This window comes from Gymnoscopelus braueri, assembly GCF_963280865.1.
Source record: "Gymnoscopelus braueri genome assembly, contig: SUPER_24_unloc_1, whole genome shotgun sequence".
NCBI classification, from domain to species: Eukaryota; Metazoa; Chordata; class Actinopteri; order Myctophiformes; family Myctophidae; genus Gymnoscopelus; species Gymnoscopelus braueri.
This window is the reverse complement of record NW_027660989.1, coordinates 863804-884666: the sequence shown is the minus strand read 5'-3', so window position 1 is coordinate 884666 and position 20863 is coordinate 863804. Positions and strand designations below refer to the sequence as shown.

Below are 20863 nucleotides of genomic sequence, written 5' to 3'. Positions count from 1 at the left end.
CACACACACACACACACACACACACACACACACACACACACACACACACACACACACACACACACACACACACACACACACACACACACACACATTCAACGTCTTGGATAGTGCTCTGACACACAGTAACTTACATAGATCAAGGTCAATCAAAATGAACAACTAGGCCTGAAGGATTTATTATATAATTATAGCTGTTATGGGAACAAGAAGAACATGTTTAACGGCATTCAACAAGTCTTGTATTGTGCAAAACCCTCATGCATTGGGTGGACTGCAGTCTTAGAATAGCCAACATTGCTCACAGTAATTGCACAATCCAATATCGCTGAAGCAAATCCAGCTGTGCAGCCGTTATAAATCGCTTCAGAATTTATAACGTCTAGATTGCAAATGTGCTTGTCAATCTAGACCTTTGACGTTCAGATTATGCATGCCTAGGTGTGTCATCTCATCGTATGATCAAATTTGACATTGACTTGGCAACATAGCCTCGAAAACATTATTGTATGGTTTAGACAACAAGAACTAAATGTTTAATTTAATCATTTGTAATAGTTTATGTATAGTTCTTATAGTTTATTTAGAATGAACACATCATTTTCTTACAGATTGCTAAAGACTATTTTACCAAAACAAATGAAAACCATGCCAAAGATGGGTTTGTCTTTTCGATGGTGTATATAAAGGAAATGGCAGTGTGATAATGTTTTCATTAATGTGAGTTCTTCTTTGAACACAGGTGTACTTTCGACGTCGCAAGCTGACTCACTGAAGCCTCAGACCAGAAAGGACCTTTCACCATGTGAGTACATATTAATCAGTAGTGTAGTGATGACTGCAGAACACACACACACGCACACACACACACACACACACACACACACACGCACACGCACACGCACGCACACACACACACACACACACACACACACACACACACACACACACACACACACACACACACACACACACACACACACACACACAAATAGAAGACCTACAAGCTCACAACGCATCACATCATGGTGAGATGTGAGCCTGTAGATCTGCTATCTTGCAAAAGTTGCCAATCTCAAAGCTCACATTGATCGTCTACATTTCAAACATAGCAATAAAGACAATCTACAGTACAAGCTCTCAGCGCGTTGCATTGTAATGTGTGGTGACCTTGTAGATCAGGTATCTTTCCAAACTAGCCAATCAGCAACCTCACAACGCCAATCTACAACCTCACAATCATTCTAATGGGTTGTGAGCTTGTAGATCTAAAAGATTAAAAAATAGCCAATCTACAAGTTCATACTGTAACAAATTGCATTGTGACAGGTTGTGAGGTTGTAGTATTTAAAAAATAGCTGATATGCAAGCTCAACGCGTGTCTCATCACACAGCGTTGTGAGCTTGTAGATCGACTATGTTTCCAAAATAGCCAATGAACAATATCGTAACAGGTTGTGAGCTTGTACTGTAGATCAGCAATATTAGGATATAAATCGACAAATATAGTCTACAATATTTAGGATATAAATCAACACATATCCCGGCATGGTCTGTCAGATGTGAAATGAGCTAATGCTAATCAAGCAGTTTAGGGTTATACAGGTGTTGGGAGGGTTACTTTTAGAAAGGAATCCCATACAGTTACAAATTACTTGCTAAACATTGTAGTCGTAATCCGAGTACCACAATTTAAAAAGTAACTACTAGTTATTTTCAGTTACGTTTGGATTACTTTTAAGCAAAACTCTATTTAATTAGATAAAACAAGTTTTACCATTGATAGCAGGCCTGGAATTTCGTCATTTTAGGGGCAAGGCCACTTGGCCTTTGGTGTTGTCAATTTTTTGAGGGCACAAAGGCCAAATGCCAGGGCAAGAAAGCCATCAAATAAAACGATGATTTTTAATGTGATATTCATAGTCACATCCTACTCTGAATGAAGATGATGACCATAATTTGCAGGCTCATACAGCTACTACTATAGAGGCCCCTCAACATGTGATTACAATTTGGGGTTGCTGAATGTTGTGTTTTTTTTTTGTTATTTTTATTTTTTTACCCTAACTAAAAAATAAATAAATAAAATAAGACACAAATCAGAAGCCAGCAAACAGTGGAATATCAAAACACTTTTTGGCAATCATTGTCACATTGTGCCTCATTTAGTGTAGATTGTAGGCTAGGGTTCCGCAATACTGTTATTTGCCACATGTACAGTATGGCGCCCTCTATGGGTCTAAGTGAAATAGCTTTTTCCACTGCACTGTGTAGAGGCCCCTCAATATGTGATTCACATTTGAAGTTGATCAGACGATGCATTCATGTAAAATAGGCCTTTCCCGTAAACCTGGATGCCAATTGTAGCCTATTGGTGTGTATTATCAGAAATCAATATGATTCTTGCTTATCACATGCTCCAGCCTATATAGATAAAATGTTGTGATATTTTGTGTAGTAGCAAAAAGTGTGTTCTGAAGAAAATGTGAAATGGTGTAAGATGTAGACAGGTGAAAGGTCATGCAGAAATGTAAGGTGGGGGCAGGGCCATCCGCTCTCTACTTATATTAGAACTCTATTAGTTACGCTAGTGACGTGAGATCTATGTTTGAGTCTTTGGTCTGAATGGTTTTGGCTTTGCAGGAAATAGCAGTGAATTACGCTTCAGTGAGCTCCATGCCCGTGCCCGTCTGCTCGTGCACTACGCAGTGCATGTTCAAGTTTTACACACTTGGCTCATGTTTATACGTCCGGACTGCTTTCTCATTTGAACACTGGAAAATGAACAGGGAATCAGGTGGGAACATTGTCCGGTTTTGGCCTTTCATACATGTAGCATGCAGCAGGAGATTTTCAGATGTGTTCACACATGATGGTAATAGTCTGATTTGATAAGGTGAGGGGCGGGTCTGGGTTGTAGACGCACACATTAGCTACTCCAACTTAAATATAACGAGGGAGATGCAAGGATTTTACTTCCACAGAACATGACAGATACATTGAATTGCTTGACAAGTGGTCTCCCATTGATGAAGCCATACAAAATACAAACGAAACATCTTTACTACCATAGTAGGCCTAATGTAGACAACGAGCTACAACCTTCTTTTCATCAAAACCAGCCGTCCTCCGAGCTGGAAAAATAACCTTGGTCTCTATGTACAGATGAAAGCAGAATGAAACTTGATTTTAGTTAACTACTGTATCTCTCTCCAAACACCTCGGAAGGAGGAGAAGCTCCACTCGTCGACAATAGAAGCGCCATCGACACGTCCACTCGCTGAATGTAAATTCACCGGACAATCATTGCATAATTTTTTTGACGTTTTGGCCTCAATCAGACATTAACCCAACTTAAGTCAAGGGTCCAGAGAGTCTGTTGCATGTCTGATTCTACTGAGCTGGAATGTTGTTTTTATACATACAGCCCCTCCGTTTAAAGTCTGGAAAACTTCAGTAATACAGTGTATGGAAGTGACTTGAAAGTGACTTTTGTTACACTGACACACAAACTATTTTCAACGTTTCAGCAGGGCTGTTTACCCTCCCTGATTACACTTGTGTGGGCTTGAAATTTACCTTGAAAAGGCACTGTTTTGTATGGTAGATTGTTACCCATTATACACACACACACTGCTATTATAATAATGCGTCAGTCGTCTTATCATTGAAGATTGTCAATGTAGGCCATTGCATCATCATGATATGGACTCCACTGTTGACTCTTTGTTTTTAATAGTTTGTAAACGTTCCTAAAGACACATTTAGTTTGACTTGACGTCCTCCCATCCACTCTGTTTACATATGATCTGAAACAAGCATGAGCTGTGATTGGCCAGTCGTCGCTTTGACTGGCAGTTCTGCCTTGGTGTAGCCTCGGAAACCCATGCCTTTTTTTTTTGTTTCAAAAGAAAAAAAGCCTGGGGGAACCTTGCAGGAACGGTGGTTTCTAAACCTTGTTATCTCCTCACCAATCAAAGTGCAGAGGGGCGTCGCTCTAAATTTGGTGACGTCAGCGTGTTCCGTGCACAGGCCAGGGGGGGAGGGGGGAGGGGAGGCGGGGACATAGATTGGTGAAGCAATATGAAGCGGCGCTGGTACCGAGCGCAAGGCGTTGGATCTGCTCCTCCAGTCTAGCCTTGGTGTGACTTTTATCTTTTTGGTAGGAAGGGGCGTCGCCTTCCTGAATTCAGCTAATCGCAAGCAGGTAGGGGCGGTGCTAGAAAGCTCACAACACATCGCAGTGTGACACGTTGTGAGCTTGTAGGTCCTGCATCACACAACAGTGTGTGTGACTGACGCAGTATGTAAGGGGCGGGCGGTCCCCAGGTGAAACGATCGATAAAGGGAATGTTCTCTTACGTGTTTGACGTTCCTACCTGTGCGACACTAGAGCTCTAATCCCTGGATGAGCCTCATTGTCTCCCCTTTACATAGTAATACAGTCAAGCCCCTAGCAGGGACCCCCTGAGTCTATAAAGTTGTGGAAGGGTGTTTGTTATTGCTTACAAATTGAACTTTATAATTTTGTGGGACATAATATGCTATATAGTTATTTTTTTAAGTTACATAGTGCCGCTTTAAGCTTGGCCCCTATTTAATTAATTTAAGTGACAGGGGGGTGTCATTTTGGGGGTGAAATACTAAAAACTAAATTTGTATACTTCAGTTATTTGAAAATAGCCAATCTACAAGCTCACAACGCGACGCGTTGTGAGCTTGTAGATCGGCTACTTTTGAAAAAGTCTGTCAAATTTAGAAAAACTAAGTATATTTTGATGCCAATACTTTTGTACTTTTACTCAAGTAAAACCTTTAATGTAGACCTTTTGCTTGGAACAGAGTATTTTTTATCTTGCAGTAGCTTATTGCTACTTTTACTTTAGTAAAACTGGTAAATGGTCCGGCCGGCCTGGGAATCAAACCAGAGATTTGCTGTCAGGCATTAGAGCCCATGTGGTACACGTCCTAAACACCCACATTAGTTATTTTTGTTTGTTTGTTTGTTTGTTTGTTTATTTGGGGTGCCGATATCCAAGTGATAAGGACGTGTACCACATAGGTAGTGGTAAAGAGTAACTAAGTGCATTTAAATGAGTACTGTACTATATATATGAGTTTATATCTGAGGTATTTTTTACTTCACTGGAGTATTTCCAATTTTCAATACTTTTACTTCTACTCCAGTGGCTCTCAACATTTTAAGGCCGCGATCCCCCAAAATAATCATATCGGGGACCCCCCACCCTGACAAGCACTTGTCTTGGAGTTGTAGGAATTGAGGCATTGCATTTTGTTTATCTCTGTTCCACAGATAAATATTGTGAAAGTAGCAGATCTAAAAGCTCACAATGCCTTCGAGACACAAGGCGTTGTGAGCTTGTAGATCTGCTATTTTCACAATCTTTGCCTCTTTCTTCAGTAAATTGGCAATGTGGAGTTTTTCATAGTATAGTTTGTTGGTTACTTTTCACGCGGTAGCCTAATGGTCTTTTTTCTTTTTTTCCCTCTTCATTTTAGAGGTATTAAAAGTCCTTAACCCATTTAGACCGGGGAAAGAATCTGGGTATTTTTTTTATTTCTTTGGCTATTCAACAATATATAATATACAAGCTCATAGCGCGGCACCGAGTGCCGCGCTATGAGCTTGTAGATCTGCTATTTTTTTTTAAATCGTGAAAATTTGTGCAAATCTTTGAATATATATATATTTTTTTAAAGCAGACATTTGTAACTCCAATCTTTGATCTAGGGATTCTACAAATGTCTTCTAAATCAGTCATAAAACAGTTTTCTGAAAAAAACTTATGTTGCTACTGTTACTCAGTGGTGCTTAAAACCTTTTTCATGTCGGACCCCCAAAATGATATGTATTTGGCCGTGGACCCCCATCTCAAAATATTTGTGTTCCAGGGAACACCCAGATGCACAGATTTGAGTAAAAAAAAATTAATTTAAAAATTATTCATCTAAAATAGCAGATCTACAAGTTCATAGCGCGGCACTCGGTGCCGCGCTATGAACTTGTAGATCTGCTATTTTTGAATAGCCAAAGTATAAAATGTGGATAAAGTGGTTACACGGATGTGTTCCCGGTTTGAATGGGTTAAACTGTCACTTTATAAATGTGCAGATACCCTGTATACAGTTATACTGCATGTTTGTTTGTTTGTTTACTGTTGAGTGAGAAAACAATGTTGCACATTAAGCAAATCATCTGGGAACATTATCCCCACAATCCTCCCCTGGGGGTCCCAACCCACAGGTTGAGAACCACTGTTCTACTCCACTACATCTCAGAGGCAAATATTGTATTTTTACTCCATTACAATGACCTGAAATGTTTAGTTACTTTGTAGATTTAGATTATTATTACAAAACATACATTAACCACTTTGGCTATTTGAAAATTGCCGATCTACAAGCTCACATCGCGTCGCATCAAGGATTTTTCCAATGCACTTTATACATTTGAGCCGTGTACTTTTACTTTTGGTACTTTAAGTATATTTTGATTCCAATACTTTTACTTTTAACAAAGTATTTCTACATTGCGGTGTTTATACTTTTACTTAAGTAAAACATGTGAGGACTCGACTTGTTTTATGCAAGCTGATGTGTCCACCACTGAGTGGAATATCAAAACACTTTTTGACAATCATTGTCATATTGTAGCTCATTTAGTGTAGATTGTAGGCGGGGCTTCTGCAACACTGTTATTTTACACATGTATGGCGCCCTCTATGGGTCTATTAAGTGAAATAGCTTTTTCCATTGCACTGTGTAGAGGCCCCTCAATATGTGATAAAAGGAAAGGCCGTCGCCTTACGTATATTTTGATAACAATTCTTTTGTATTTTTACTCAAGTAAAACCTTTAATGTAGGCCTTTTGCTTGGAACAGAGTATTTTTTATCTTGTAGTAGCTTATTGCTACTTTTACTTAACTAAAAAATATATAATCTGAGTACCTCTTCCACCACTGGTAAATGGTCCAGCCGGCCTGGGAATTGAACCAGAGATTTCTTGTCAGGCATTAATCTGAGCGGTTAAGACATGTACATAGGTAGTGGTGGACAGTAACTAAGTACATTTAAATGAGTACTGTACTTGAGTACAATTCTGAAGTATTATTACTTTACTGGTTTATTTCCAATTTTTAATACTTTTACTTCTCAGTGGTTCTCAACATTTTAAGGACGCGACCCCCCAAAATAATCATATTGGGGACCCCCCACCCTGACAAGCACTTGTCTTGGAGGATCTAAAAGCTCACAATGCATTCGCGACACAAGGCGTTGTGAGCTTGTAGATCTGATATTTTCGCAATATTTGCCTCTTTCTTCTGTAAATTGGCAATGTGGAGTTTTTTTATAGTATAGTTTGTTGGTTACTTTTCACGCAGTAGCCTAATGGTCTTTTTTCTTTTTTTACCTCTTTATTTTAGAGGTATTAAAAGTCCTTAACCCATTTAGACCGGGGAAAGAATCTGTGTCATTTTTGGATTTCTTTGGCTATTCAAAAATAGCAGATCTAAAAGCTTGTGGCGCGGCACCGAGTGCCGCGCTACGAGCTTGTAGATCTGCTATTTTTGAAGAATCGTTAAAATGTGTGCAAATCTTTGAATATATATATTTATTTTTAAAGCAAACATTTGTAACTCCGATCTTTGATCTGGGGATTCTACAAATGTCTTCTAAATCCTAACTGTTTTCTGAAACAAACATAATGTTACTTACTGTTACTCAGTGGTGTTTAAAACCTTTTTCATGTCAAGGACCCCCAAAATGATATGTATTTGGCCGTGGACCCCCATCTCAAAATATTGTGTTCCAGGGACCCCCCAGAAGCAAAGATTTGAGTAAAAAAGGTTCCCTTTAAAAAACATTTTTCTAAACTAGCGGATCTACAAGTTCATAGCGCGGCACTCGGTGCTGCGCTATGAGCTTGTGAGCTTGTATATCTTGTGAGCTTGTATATCTGCTATTTTTGAATAGCCAAAGTATAAAATATGGATAAAGTGGTTACACGGAAGCGTTCCCGGTTTGAATGGGTTAGACTGTCACTTTATAAATGTGCAGATACCCTGTATACAGTTATACTGCATGTTTGTTTGTTTACTGTTGAATACTTTGTAGATTTTGATTATTATTACAAAACATACATTAACCACTTTGGCTATTTGAAAATAGCCGATCTACAAGCTCACATCGCGTTGTATCAAGGATTTTTGTATGGACTTTATACATTTGAACCCTTGTACTTTTACTTATTATATATTTTGATGCCAATACTTTATCTTGAAACAAAGTGTTTCTACATTGCGGTATTTACACTTTTACTTAAGTAAAACATGTGAGGACTCAACTTGTTTTTTTGCAAGCTGATGACTTTCACTCCGTTACATTTAAATGTATAAATATTTTACTTTTGACTTAAACCACTTACTGTAAACCCTATTTCAAATAGCAAAAAAAAATAGCAGATCTGCAAGCTCACAACGCGTGAACGCGTTGTGAGCTTGTTGATCTGCTATTTTCACTATTTTAAAAATTCAATACAGAATTCAGCTAATCGCAATCAGGTAGGGGCGGTGCTAGAATTATTAGCATATCTACAAGCTCACAACACATTGCAGCGTGACACGTTGTGAGCTTGTAGGTCCTGCAGCACACAACAGTGTGTGTGACTGACGCAGTATGTAAGGGGCGGGCGGTCCCCAGGTGAAACGATCGATAAAGGGAATGTTCTCTTACGTGTTTGTACGTTCGTACCTGTGTGACACTAGAGCTTGAATGCCTGGATGAGCCTCATTGTCTAACCTATACATAGTAATACAGTCAAGCCCCTAGCAGGGACCCCCCTGAGTCTATAAAGTTGTGGAAGGGTGTTTGTTATTGCTTGCAAATTGAACTTTATAATTATGTGGGACATAATATGCTATATAGTTGTTTTGTTGTGAGCTGTAGCTATTTTTGAAAAAGTCTGTCAAATTTAGAAAAACTAAAAACTAAAAAGTATATTTTGATGCCAATACTATTGTACTTTTACTCAAGTAATGTAGACCTTTTGCTTGGAACAGAGTATGTTTTATCTTCTAGTAGCTTATTGCTACTTTTACTTAAGTAAAACTGGTAAATGGTCCGGCCGGCCTGGGAATCAAACCAGAGATTTGCTGTCAGGCATTAGAGCCCATGTGGTACACGTCCTAAACACCCACATTATAGTTTTTTTGTTTGTTTTTTGGGGTGCCGATATCCAAGTGATAAGGGCGTGTACCACATAGGTAGTGGTAAAGAGTAACTAAGGACATTTATGAGTGCTGTACTTGAGTACATATCTGAGGTATTTTTTACTTAACTGGAGTATTTTCTATTGTCAATACTTTTACTTCTACTCCAGTGGTTCTCAACATTTTAAGGACGCGACCCCCCAAAGAAATCTTATTGGGGACCCCCCACCCTGACAAGCACTTGTCTTGGAGTTGTAGGAGTTGAGGCATTACACTATGTTTATCTCTGTTCCATAGATAAATATTGTGAAAATAGCAGATCTAAAAGCTCTGTGAGCTTGTAGATCTGCTATTTTCACAATATTTGCCTCTTTCTTTGGTAAATTGACAAAGTGGAGTTTTTTTATAGTATAGTTTGTTGGTTACTTTTCACGCAGTAGCCTAATGGCCTTTTTTCCCCTCTTCATTTTAGAGGTATTAAAAGTCCTTAACCCATTTAGACCGGGGAAATAATCTGTGTCATTTTTAGATTTCTTTGGCTATTCAAAAATAGCAGATACTGTATACAAGGTCATAGCGCGGCACCGAGTGCCGCGCTACGAGCTTGTAGATCTGCTATTTTTGTAAAATCAAGACAATTTGTACAAATCTTCTTGTGCGATTTTATATATTTTTTAAGCAAACATTTGTAACTCCAAGCTTTGATCTGGGGATTCTACAAATGTCTTCTAAATCAGTTTTCTGAAAAAAACGTATGTTGTTACGGTTACTCAGTGGTGCTTAAAACCTTTTTCATGTCAAGGACCCCCAAGATGATATGTATTTGGCCGTGGACCCCCATCTCAAAATATTTTGTTCCAGGGACCCCCCCAGAAGCAAAGATTTGTGTAAAAAAAATCCCTTTAAATTTTTTTTTCTAAAATAGCAGATCTACAAGTTCATAGTGCGCTATGAGCTTGTATATCTGCTTTTAAAAAAAAATATTTGTGTGTGTGTGTGTGTGTGTGTGTGTGTGTGTGTGTGTGTGTGTGTGTGTGTGTGTGTGTGTGTGTGTGTGTGTGTGTGTGTGTGTGCTGAGACAGCCTGTGTGTGTGGGTGCATGTCTTTAAGTTGCGAATGTGTTGTCTCCTGTTAGTGTTTAATTAATTAGTGTAACTGGTTGCATCTTTGTGATTAGTATTTTTACTAATTTTAAGTACATTTAAGTATTTTTACTCAATGTATTTACTTTTGAGTATGTTTACCGACTTTGATTACTTTTTACCCACTGTAGTTACCTTTTTAGTCACTTTAGTTACTTTTAAGTACTTAAAGTACTTTTACTCAAATTGTTGATCTTGTGTGTGTATGTGTGCGCACACATGCGTACTTCACGCGCACGTGTGCTGAGGCAGCCTGTGTGCGCGCGTCTATATATAGACAGTCTATATTATAGCCGTCTATAACGTCTATAACATAGACGTCTATATATAGACGCATAAAAAACAACTGGCTAAGCCTAGACGTTGAAAAAACGTTCACTTTTAGACCAGTTATAACCCAGTTTTAGACGGAGGTCTAATAGCCGACTCTGGCTCACTGGTTCACATTATGCATGGATAGATCATATATAGTCTACAATAGTTAAGATATAAATCAACAAATACATTCTACAATAGTTAAGATATAAATCGACACATATCCCTGCATGGTCTGTCAGATGTGAAATGAGCTAAGACTAATTAAGACTAATTAAGACTAATTAAGACTAATGAAGCAGTTTCACCAAGAGGTTGATGGTCACGTTTCACCCTATACATAACCTTAACCCTAACATTAGTGCTTAGGGTTATAATTATTAAGGGTGTTAATTTTTTTCATCTACAACTTTTTAGCAAAACTGGCAAATCTCTCTGGCAGATCTACAAGCTCACAACGCATTCTGTCATGACACATTGTGACCTTGTAGATCAGCTATGTTTGATTATACAAAGTATAAAGTAGGGCTTAAATAGTTAATCTATGTTTTGTATTAATAATGTAAATCTACAAAGTCAATTGCAAATAAAGTTTCCAAATAATTGTTGAGGAGTAAAACGTACAATCATTGATATAGTGGATTAGAAGGATGAAGCATTGAAACATGGAAATACTCAAGTAAAGTAAAAAGTACCAACAAATTGCACTTAAGTACAGTACTAGAGTCAATGTACTTAGTTTCTTTCCACCACTGGTTCTAGTTATAATGATAAACAGAAGTTCATTATTAAAACTATATAACAACAAATACGTTCATAATCTCCAACACTTGGATTACACTGTGAGAGTTGTTTTGGAGTTTATCCACAAGTTTCCTAGGGCATGGTGAGCATCACTTCCTGTCAATTTGATCACTGAAACCTGATATAAATCGACAGGAAGTGATGCCCACCATGCCCTAGGGAGCTTGTGGATACATTATTATTGTGTTGCTGTTTTTAAAGTCGCACTATGCACTTTTGAGTATCAGCTGCCACTTTGGACACAAATAACATGGCAAACAACGTCTTTGAATTCATTATATTATCATAATTCATTACCAAAGATGCTCTGCATCCCTGCTCAGTCGCACTAGTGACGTGAGATCTTTGTTTGAGTCTTTTGTCTGAATGGACGTGGCTTTGCATAAACTAGCAGTGAATGACGCTTCGGCGAGCTCCATGTCTGTGCTTGTCTACTTGTGCACTGTGCGGTGCATGTTCACGTTTTACACACTGCAGCTCATGTACATCATTTACATGTCAGGAGATGTCCTGACTGCTTTATCATTTGAACACTGGAAAATGTCCCAGGAATCAGGCTGGGACATTGTCCGGTGTTGTCCTTTCATACATGTAGCATGCAACAAGAGAATATCATTTTCAGATGCTTTCACACATGAAGGTAATAGTCTGATTTGATAAGGTGAGGGGCGGGGTCTGGGTATTAGACGCACACATTAGCTGCTCCCACTTAAATATAACGAGGGAGATGCAAGGATTTTACTTCCTTCCACAGAACATGACAGATACACTGAATTGCTTGACATGCAGTCTCCCATTGATGCACCCATACAAAACACAAACAAAACATATTTCCTACCATAGTAGGCCTAATATAGACAACGAGCTACAACCTACTTTTCATCAAAACAAGCCGTCTTCCAAGCTGGAAAAATATAGTTGCATAGTTGCATAGTGGCGCTTTAAGCTTGGCCTCCTATTTAATTAATTGAATTGATAGGGGGGAGTAATTTTGGGGGTGAAATACTAAAAACGTAATTTGCGTTGTGAGTTGTGAGTTTGTAGATCGGCTATTTTTGAAAAAGTCTGTCAAATTTAGAAAAACACAACATTTGACTTTGGTGCTGTAAGTATATTTTGATGCCAATACTTTCGTACTTTTACTCAAGGAAAACCTTTAATGTAGACCTTTTGCTTGGAACAGAGTATGTTTTATCTTGCAGTAGCTTGTTGCTACTTTTAAGTAGCAAGTAAGTAAAAGATTTAAAAAAATATATAGTTCTTCCACCACTGTTAAATGGTCCGGCCGCCCTGGGAATCAAACCAGAGATTTGCTGTCAGGCATTAGATCCCATGTGGTCCTAAACACCCACATTATAGTTATTTTTTTTACTTTTTGGAGTGCCGATATCCAAGTGATAAGGGCATATACCACATAGGTAGTGGTAATGAGTAACAAAGTACATTTACATGAGTACTGTACTTGAGTACATATATGAGGTATTTTTACTTTACTGGAGTATTTACAATTATCAATACTTTTACTTCTACTCCAGTGGTTCTCAACATTTTAAGCACGCGATCCCCCAAAATAATCATACTGGGGACCCCCCACCCTGACAAGCACTTGTCTTGGAGTTGTAGGAGTTGAGGCATTACATTTTGTTTATCTCTGTTCCACAGATAAATATTGTAAAAATAGCAGATCTAAAAGCTCACAATGCCTCGCGACGTGAAGCGTTGTGAGCTTGTACATCTGCTATTTTCACAATATGTGCCCTTTCTTCGGTAAATTGGCAATAGAGTTTTTTATAGTATAGTTTGTTGGTTACTTGTCACGCAGTAGCTTAATGGTCTTTTCTCTTTTTTTCCCTCTTTATTTTAGAGGTATTAAAAGTCCTTAACCCATTTAGACCGAGGAAAGAATCTGTGTCATTTTTAGATTTCTTTGGCTATTCAAAAATAGCAGATCTAGAAGCTTGTGGTGCCGCGCTACGAGCATGCATACAGTATCTGCTATGTATGTAAAAACTGCTATTTGTGATTTTTTTTTTGCAAATCTTTGAATATGTATTAAGTATTTATTTGTAAAGCAAACATTTGTAACTCCAATCTTCGATCTGGGGATTTTACAAATATCTTCTAAATCAGTTTTCTGAAAAAAAACGTATGTTGCTACTGTTACTCAGTGGTGCTTAAAACCTTTTTCATGTCAAGGACCCGCAAAATGATATGTATTTGGCCATGACCCCATCTCAAAATATTTTGTTCCAGGGACCTCCCAAAAGCAAAGATTTGAATAAAAAATGTTCCCTTGAATTTTTTTCTTTCTAAAATAGTGGATCTACAAGTTCATAGTGCGGCACCGTGCCGCACTATGAGCTTGTAGATCTGCTATTTTTGAATAGCCAAAGTGTAAAATATGGATAAAGTGGTTACACAGATGCGTTCCCGGTTTGAATGGGTTAAACTGTCACTTTATAAATGTGCAGATACCCTGTATACAGTTATACTGCATGTTTGTTTGTTTGTTTACTGTTGAGTGAGAAAACAATGTTGCACATTAAGCAAATCATCTGGGAAAATTATCCCCACAATCCCCCCCTGGGGGTCCCAACCCACAGGTTGAGAACCACTGTTCTACTCCACTACATCTCAGAGGAAAATATTGTATTTTTACTACTCTACAATTACCTGAAATGTTTAGTTACTTTGTAGATTTTGATTATTATTAGAAAAAACTAAAAAATTAACCACTTTGGCTATTTGAAAATAGCCGATCTACAAGCTCACACTGAGTCGCATGAAGGATTTTTGTATGGACTTTATACATTTGGACCCTTGTACTTTTACTTTTGGTATTTTAAGTATATTTTGATTCCAAAACTTTTACTTGTAACAAAGGTATTTCTGCATTGCGGTATTTATACTTTTACTTAAGTAAAACATGTGAGGACTCAACTTGTTTTTTGCAAGCTGATGACTTTCACTCTGTTACATTTCAGATATAAATATTGAACTTTTGACTTTAACCACTTACTGTAAACCCTATTTCAAATAGAGTGAAAATAGCAGATCTACAAGCTCACAACGTGTGAACGCGTTGTGATCGTTATGAACAAAAAAATTTAACTTGGTATTTTTTTCTTTTGAGTACTTGAGTATTTACCTGAGTATATACTTGTGTCCACCACTGGCTCTGATGTCTGACAGCGAGTCTCCGGTTTGATTCCCGAGCCTGGTGGCTGCTTTGCTGCACGTCACTCCTCTACTCTCTGGCTGTTTCCTGTCTCTCTACTGTACTATACAATAAAAACATATAAATACATATATAAATGAATAAATAACACACACACACACACACACACACACACACACACACACACACACACACACACACACAGGAATCAACACAGTGTGTGTGTGTGCATGCATACATGGATGTGTGTACATACATGTTTGTTTGTGTGTTTGTGTGTGATCCTTTATGATTTCAGCAGGTGTGTGCGTATTGTGTAAGTGTGTGAGTGCGTGTGTGCTCACAGTGTGTTCACTCTGTATCATTTCAGCAGGTGTGTGTGTGTGTGTGTGTGTGTGTGTGTGTGTGTGTGTGTGTGTGTGTGTGTGTGTGTGTGTGTGTGTGTGTGTGTGTGTGTGTGTGTGTGTGTGTGTGTGTGTGTGTGTGTTTCTGTACAGTGTCACTGCATCATTTCAGATACATGTCTAACTTGTATTACTATACTTGTGAGGACATCAACGTTTTAAGATGGTGATTTTATTAACCTATTAAGACCGGGAGGGGAACGCATCTGTGTAATGCATCTGTGTGTGTGTGTGTGTGTGTGTGTGTGTGTGTGTGTGTGTGTGTGTGTGTGTGTGTGTGTGTGTGTGTGTGTGTGTGTGTGTGTGTGTGTGTGTGTGTGTGTGTGTGTGTGTTTTCTTGAAATTCTAGCCTGGGAACAGAAAAACTATTTTAAAATTATTTTCATTTATTATTAAGTTGTATTTGTTTGTAAACTGGTGTTGTATTGTATCTTGTTCTCTCATCAGATGTGTGTGAACTCACACTGGATCCAAACACAGCATCCAAAAACCTCTCTCTGTCTGAGAACAACAGGAAGGTGACACGTGTGGGAGAGGATCAGAAGTATCCTGATCACCCAGACAGATTTAAAACATTTACACAGGTGATGTGTAGAGAGAGTCTGATTGGACGCTGTTACTGGGAGGTAGAGTGGAGTAGATGGGTTGAGATAGCCGTGACATACAGAGGAATCAACAGACAGGGTCGTGCCGGTGGGTTTGGATACAATGACAAGTCCTGGAGTCTGTTATGTAATGGTGTTGATAACAGGTACACTGTGTATCACAATAAGAAGGACACTGTCATCCCTGTCCGTCCCTCTGGCTCCAACAGAGTAGGAGTGTATGTGGACTGGCCTGCTGGCACTCTGTCCTTCTACAGAATGTCCTCTGACACACTGTCACTGACACACCTGCACACCGTCCAGACCACATTCACTGAACCCCTCTATGCTGGGTTTGGGTTTAAGACTGGCTCCTCAGTGTCTCTGTGTCAGAGAGAGGAGGAGGGTTAGGTGTGACTCCTCAGTGTGTGTGTCAGATGTAGGAGGTACAGTATAGGTACATGATACACAATGAAGACTGTACATGCACGCACGCACGCACACGCACACGCGCACACACACACACACACACACACACACACACACACACACACACACACACACACACACACACACACACACACACACACCTGCTGAAATGATACAGAGTGATTTCGCTGAACAGGACCACACACACGCACTTATGCATGTGCACACACACACAGAAAGTGTGTGCTTCTGGGGGGGGGGGTCCCTGGAACAAAACATTTTGAGATGGGGGTCCGCAGCCAAATACTATACATATAATTCTGGGGGTCCTTGACAAGAAACGGTTTGAGAACCCACTGATTATAGCAACATACGTTTTTTTTTCAAAAAACTGTTAGAATTTAGAAGACATTTGTAGAATCCCCAGAAGCAAAGATTTGAGTTACAAATGTTTGCTTTGAAAAATATATATTCAAAAATTTGCACATATTTTCACGATCTTAAAAAAAATAGCAGATATACAAGCTCATAGCGCGGCACTCGGTGCCGCGCTATGAGCTTGTATATCTGCTATTTTTGATTAGCCAAATAAGTTGACACGGATGAGTTCCCGGTCTAAATGGTTTAATGCTATTTATATATATTTTTTTGTTCCATTTTTAACCCAAACTCTAAAGCTGAAAATATCCGATCTACAGTGGTACACAGTAACTAAGTACATTTACTTGAGTATTAAGTATTATTTATTTTTGCAAACTGATGACTTTAGCTACATTTTAAATATAAATATTGTACTTTCGACTCCAGTACATTTCTGGGAAGGGACTCCTGGGACCCAAACGTACAAAATACATTATGAATGGACCACTTGAGTCCTATTTCGTGTGAGGCGTTGTGAGCTTGTAGATCAGCTTTTTTCACTGTGTTTGAAAAATTCCGATTTTTTTCCCCCTCAAAATGTCACCACATTAATGCATTGATTTTCAAAAGAAAATGTACTTAGTAATTGGTACTTTTTAATACTTGAGTATTTACTTGAGTATATGCTGTCCACCACTGCAGATCTACAAGCTCACGATACGTCACAGTGTGACGCGTTCTGAGCTTGTAGATCGGCTATGTTCGGTGTGTGACATTGGTTTACAGCTGAGCTAAGTGTAAATTGCCAACCCAAACTCCTACTCCTAAACCCATACCTCTAAATGTCTAATCCTAATCCTAACCCCTGAATGTTTTCCTAATTGTAAAACTATATTTCTAAATCTTTATTTTTAACCATAAAACAACCTTTTTTTCCCTCACAATGTCTATCTCTCAAATCTCATTATAGGCCTACTAGACATGTTTCCTTCACAACTGTAGTAATACACATACATTCATCTGTGCACGCACGTACGCTCGCACACACCACACACGTGCATGCACGAGCACACACACACGCGCACGCACACACACACACACACACACACACACACACACACACACACACACACACACACACACACACACACACACACACACACACACACACACACACACACACACACACACACATTGGTGGTGTGGCTCCTCAGTATTTTATGGGTCATACAGTAATGATAGATAGAAATGATTCTATGTCACGTATTTGATGTTTTGGGGTCTTATGTTCACAAACCTTGAATGTGAAGGAAATAGACAACACAATTTTAAAAAAGAAGAACAAAAATTAAAGGCAAAAATTGATTGCTGATCGCTATTTTCACTATTGTAAACCAGTGTCATTTTGTCAATTTAATGTGTCTGTTTGTAAATTCAAGTAATTTTGTGAAACATGATTCTGTTTGGAGTAATGTGCTCAAACAATCTGTTTTAATAAAGAGAAGATTGAAGCTCATAGTGGAGAACTGACTCTTTGTCTTTTCACTTTTACTTTGTTTTATTGTGCTCGTAAATTGTATTGGCTTTCCAATTTATTCCTGTTCACATATTTATTTTATTGTTATGTCATTGATTTCTAATGTACTAACAGTTGCTTCAAAAATATTATCAACTAATTACTACATGTAATAGTTAACATCACTGCAAATTTTTATGTCGTTTTAGTTATTGTGTTTTGAATAACATTACTTTGAGTTTTAGTCATATTTTAGTCATCTGAAATGTTTCACTTTTAGTCTACTTTCAGTTGACTTTCATGATTTAATAAGATTTTAGTCGACTAAATCTACAGCTGATTCGACTAGAATGTATTTTGGCAGGCCTAGAGGTGAAAATAGCCGATCTACAAGCTCACAACACAACATTATTTTCGGAGCATTGCACCCATACGTGACGCAACCAAGCATAAAATGACTTGTCTTAGTTGTACTGGATCTCTTCTCCACTGGTCCCTCACTAACATGTTAGTCTAGTTTGTATTTATTGACGAAATTGTAAATATATTTAGTGATAGATTCAGTCTTCATAGCTTAGTAATTACGTTTTTATTTAGTTTTTGTCAGTGAAAATAATAGCTTTAGTTGACAAAATTAACGCTGGTTAACATGTACCGGGTATGAACAGTAACAATGATCACTTATGTATAGGTGTGTATAATAGTTAGATGTACTGTAGGCCTACATAAAAATGAATAGCCTATAAATGTAGGCACACGTACTAGTGCAATCTATCACTAGGCAATATGTGCTTATAAAAGGTATATTATGTGCAGAGAATAAACAGTATATGAACATTATGTGCAGTCTATTACCAGTATTATGTATAGAAGTTACAGTATGTGTAGTCAGAGAATGTCTACATGGGGGTTCAACCATTTCATCCACTAGGGGGCAGGACAGGGCAACATTTTATACTGACCGACTCTGTACAGAGCAGGTCTGACAGTAGATGAGTACTCAGGCCTGACATTTCATCATTTTAGGGGAAAGGCCACTTGACCTTTGGTGATGTCATATTTTTTGAGGGCACGAAAGACGAATGCCAGCGCAGGAAGGCCATCAAATAAAACGATGATTTTAAGTCGACAGAAAGAATGTTTCTATTTCTTTTTTTGTATACAACACAACACATGACACATTGTGAGCTTGTAGATCTGCTATTTTCAAGAGACAAATTTTAATTTACACATTTTTAAATATCTTAATTTTATTTTACTATAATATCATACTATTACTATTATAATATACCGTAAGGATCCATTTTGTTATTAACTAGCAATCATTTAGCTGAGGAGCCCCTGGAACCTCATGGACCCCTGGGGGTCCCGGGACCCCACTTTGGAAAGCACTGATTTAGATAGCAGGTTGTTTAGACAGATGTAAGGTTTATTTGCACTCTTGTCACTTGATCCTTTGCCCTGCCATTTGTTGACTAAAATTCATGCCATTTACTGCGATAGTAAAATAAATCCTAAATTGTAATACAAGCCGACGTACTGAACCCTATAAACAGTCTCTTCAATCTTACAATTTACAATTGTGTCGTTTATCAGACTTATCCAGAGCGACTTACAATAAGCAAGGTAAACGCATAATATCAAAAGAGACGGTGTAGTGCCTCAGTAAATTAGGATCACAGGTAAGCCAGGAACCTATATCAGTCTAAACAATATACCATCAAAATAATAAACTATACATTGAACCTATAGGATACCAGGTAAACAATGGAGCATCCGTTTAAATAACATGTTATCTAAATTACATTTTAACATTGTGGTCAAGAAAAACAAGCCGAAGTAACAAAAAACATGAGAGCAAATGACCAAGGTCTGTCTGCATGGTCGTCATATAGGTCAGTCACTAGCATCAATCGAACAGAATGTAGCTTTAACTACTTTCAACTTGGCATCCCTATCTTGGGCATCTCATTATAGGAGAAATTCTTTAGAATATTAATTTAAAAACGTAATTGAAAAAAAAATTAAGTGGTTAAACCAGAATGTTGTAACTCTTTAAAACAAAATGAGTCATTTATGCCACATCCTGCCGAGATAGGGAACGATGTACAAACTTTAGTCACTTTTCAAAACATGTCACCAACAGCTCACACGCCACACGCTCAGGCAGATTATGAGACAATGACAATTGAATCAACATTCACTGCCAAATTGTCCCTGTTTTGGCCAGAGTTTAAAATAATAACACTTGTTTTGAGTGCTTACAGTACATATTTATCATGTTCCGTCTGAAAGGTGCAGTCACTATGTGTGCTAAGCGCTAAAACAATTGTCCCCCATCCTGATGAAAACACCAGATGAATATACACATACATTTTCAAAACAATGTCAAAGAAATTGTCAAAAGTAGCAAAGATAGCACACACCCCTAGACCAGTGGTTCCCATATAGCTCCAGTCCAGACCCAAAAGTGATGTCTCCCTGGGACCCAAACGAGTGAAAATAGCCAACCTTTTTTGAAAAAAAAAATGAATTTAGGGGGAATGTTTTGAAAATCGTTTGGAATAATAATTTAAAAACCCCACAAAAAAAAGGGGGTATTTACCTGCGACCAATAAAAATTGGTTCGCGACCCAAACATGGATCCCGACCCAGTGTTTGGGAAACAATGGGCCCCTGGGCATGGGCTTGTAAGACGTGCCCCCCCCCCCAACACACACACACTGACTTTCAGCCTACATAACATAATAACTAAATCTACCTTTACTGTACATCAACAGGATCGGTAGCGCATGTATAAACACAATTAACTGCAAAAGCAGTTGAACCAATGTGTCAATTTATGCTCCGCCACACGAAGGTGTCACGCGCCGGAAAGATCAGATCTACAAGCACACAAC

General features: G+C 38.3%; 2 protein-coding genes across 4 annotated transcripts in view; both read left to right on the top strand.

Moving 5' to 3' along the window:
- LOC308080979 (stonustoxin subunit beta-like) overlaps positions 1-16208 on the top strand; it is a 118337-nt gene extending 102129 nt beyond the window's left edge. Inside the window, exon 3 of the mRNA XM_080457386.1 lies at positions 15522-16208. Coding sequence (XP_080313512.1) covers positions 15522-16069 — 548 coding nt within the window. The 3' untranslated portion in view covers positions 16070-16208. The remainder of the gene's footprint in view (positions 1-15521) is intronic.
- Positions 1-20863, top strand: part of LOC308080976 (uncharacterized protein) — a 1029623-nt gene that overhangs the window by 178946 nt on the left and 829814 nt on the right. The window lies entirely within an intron of this gene.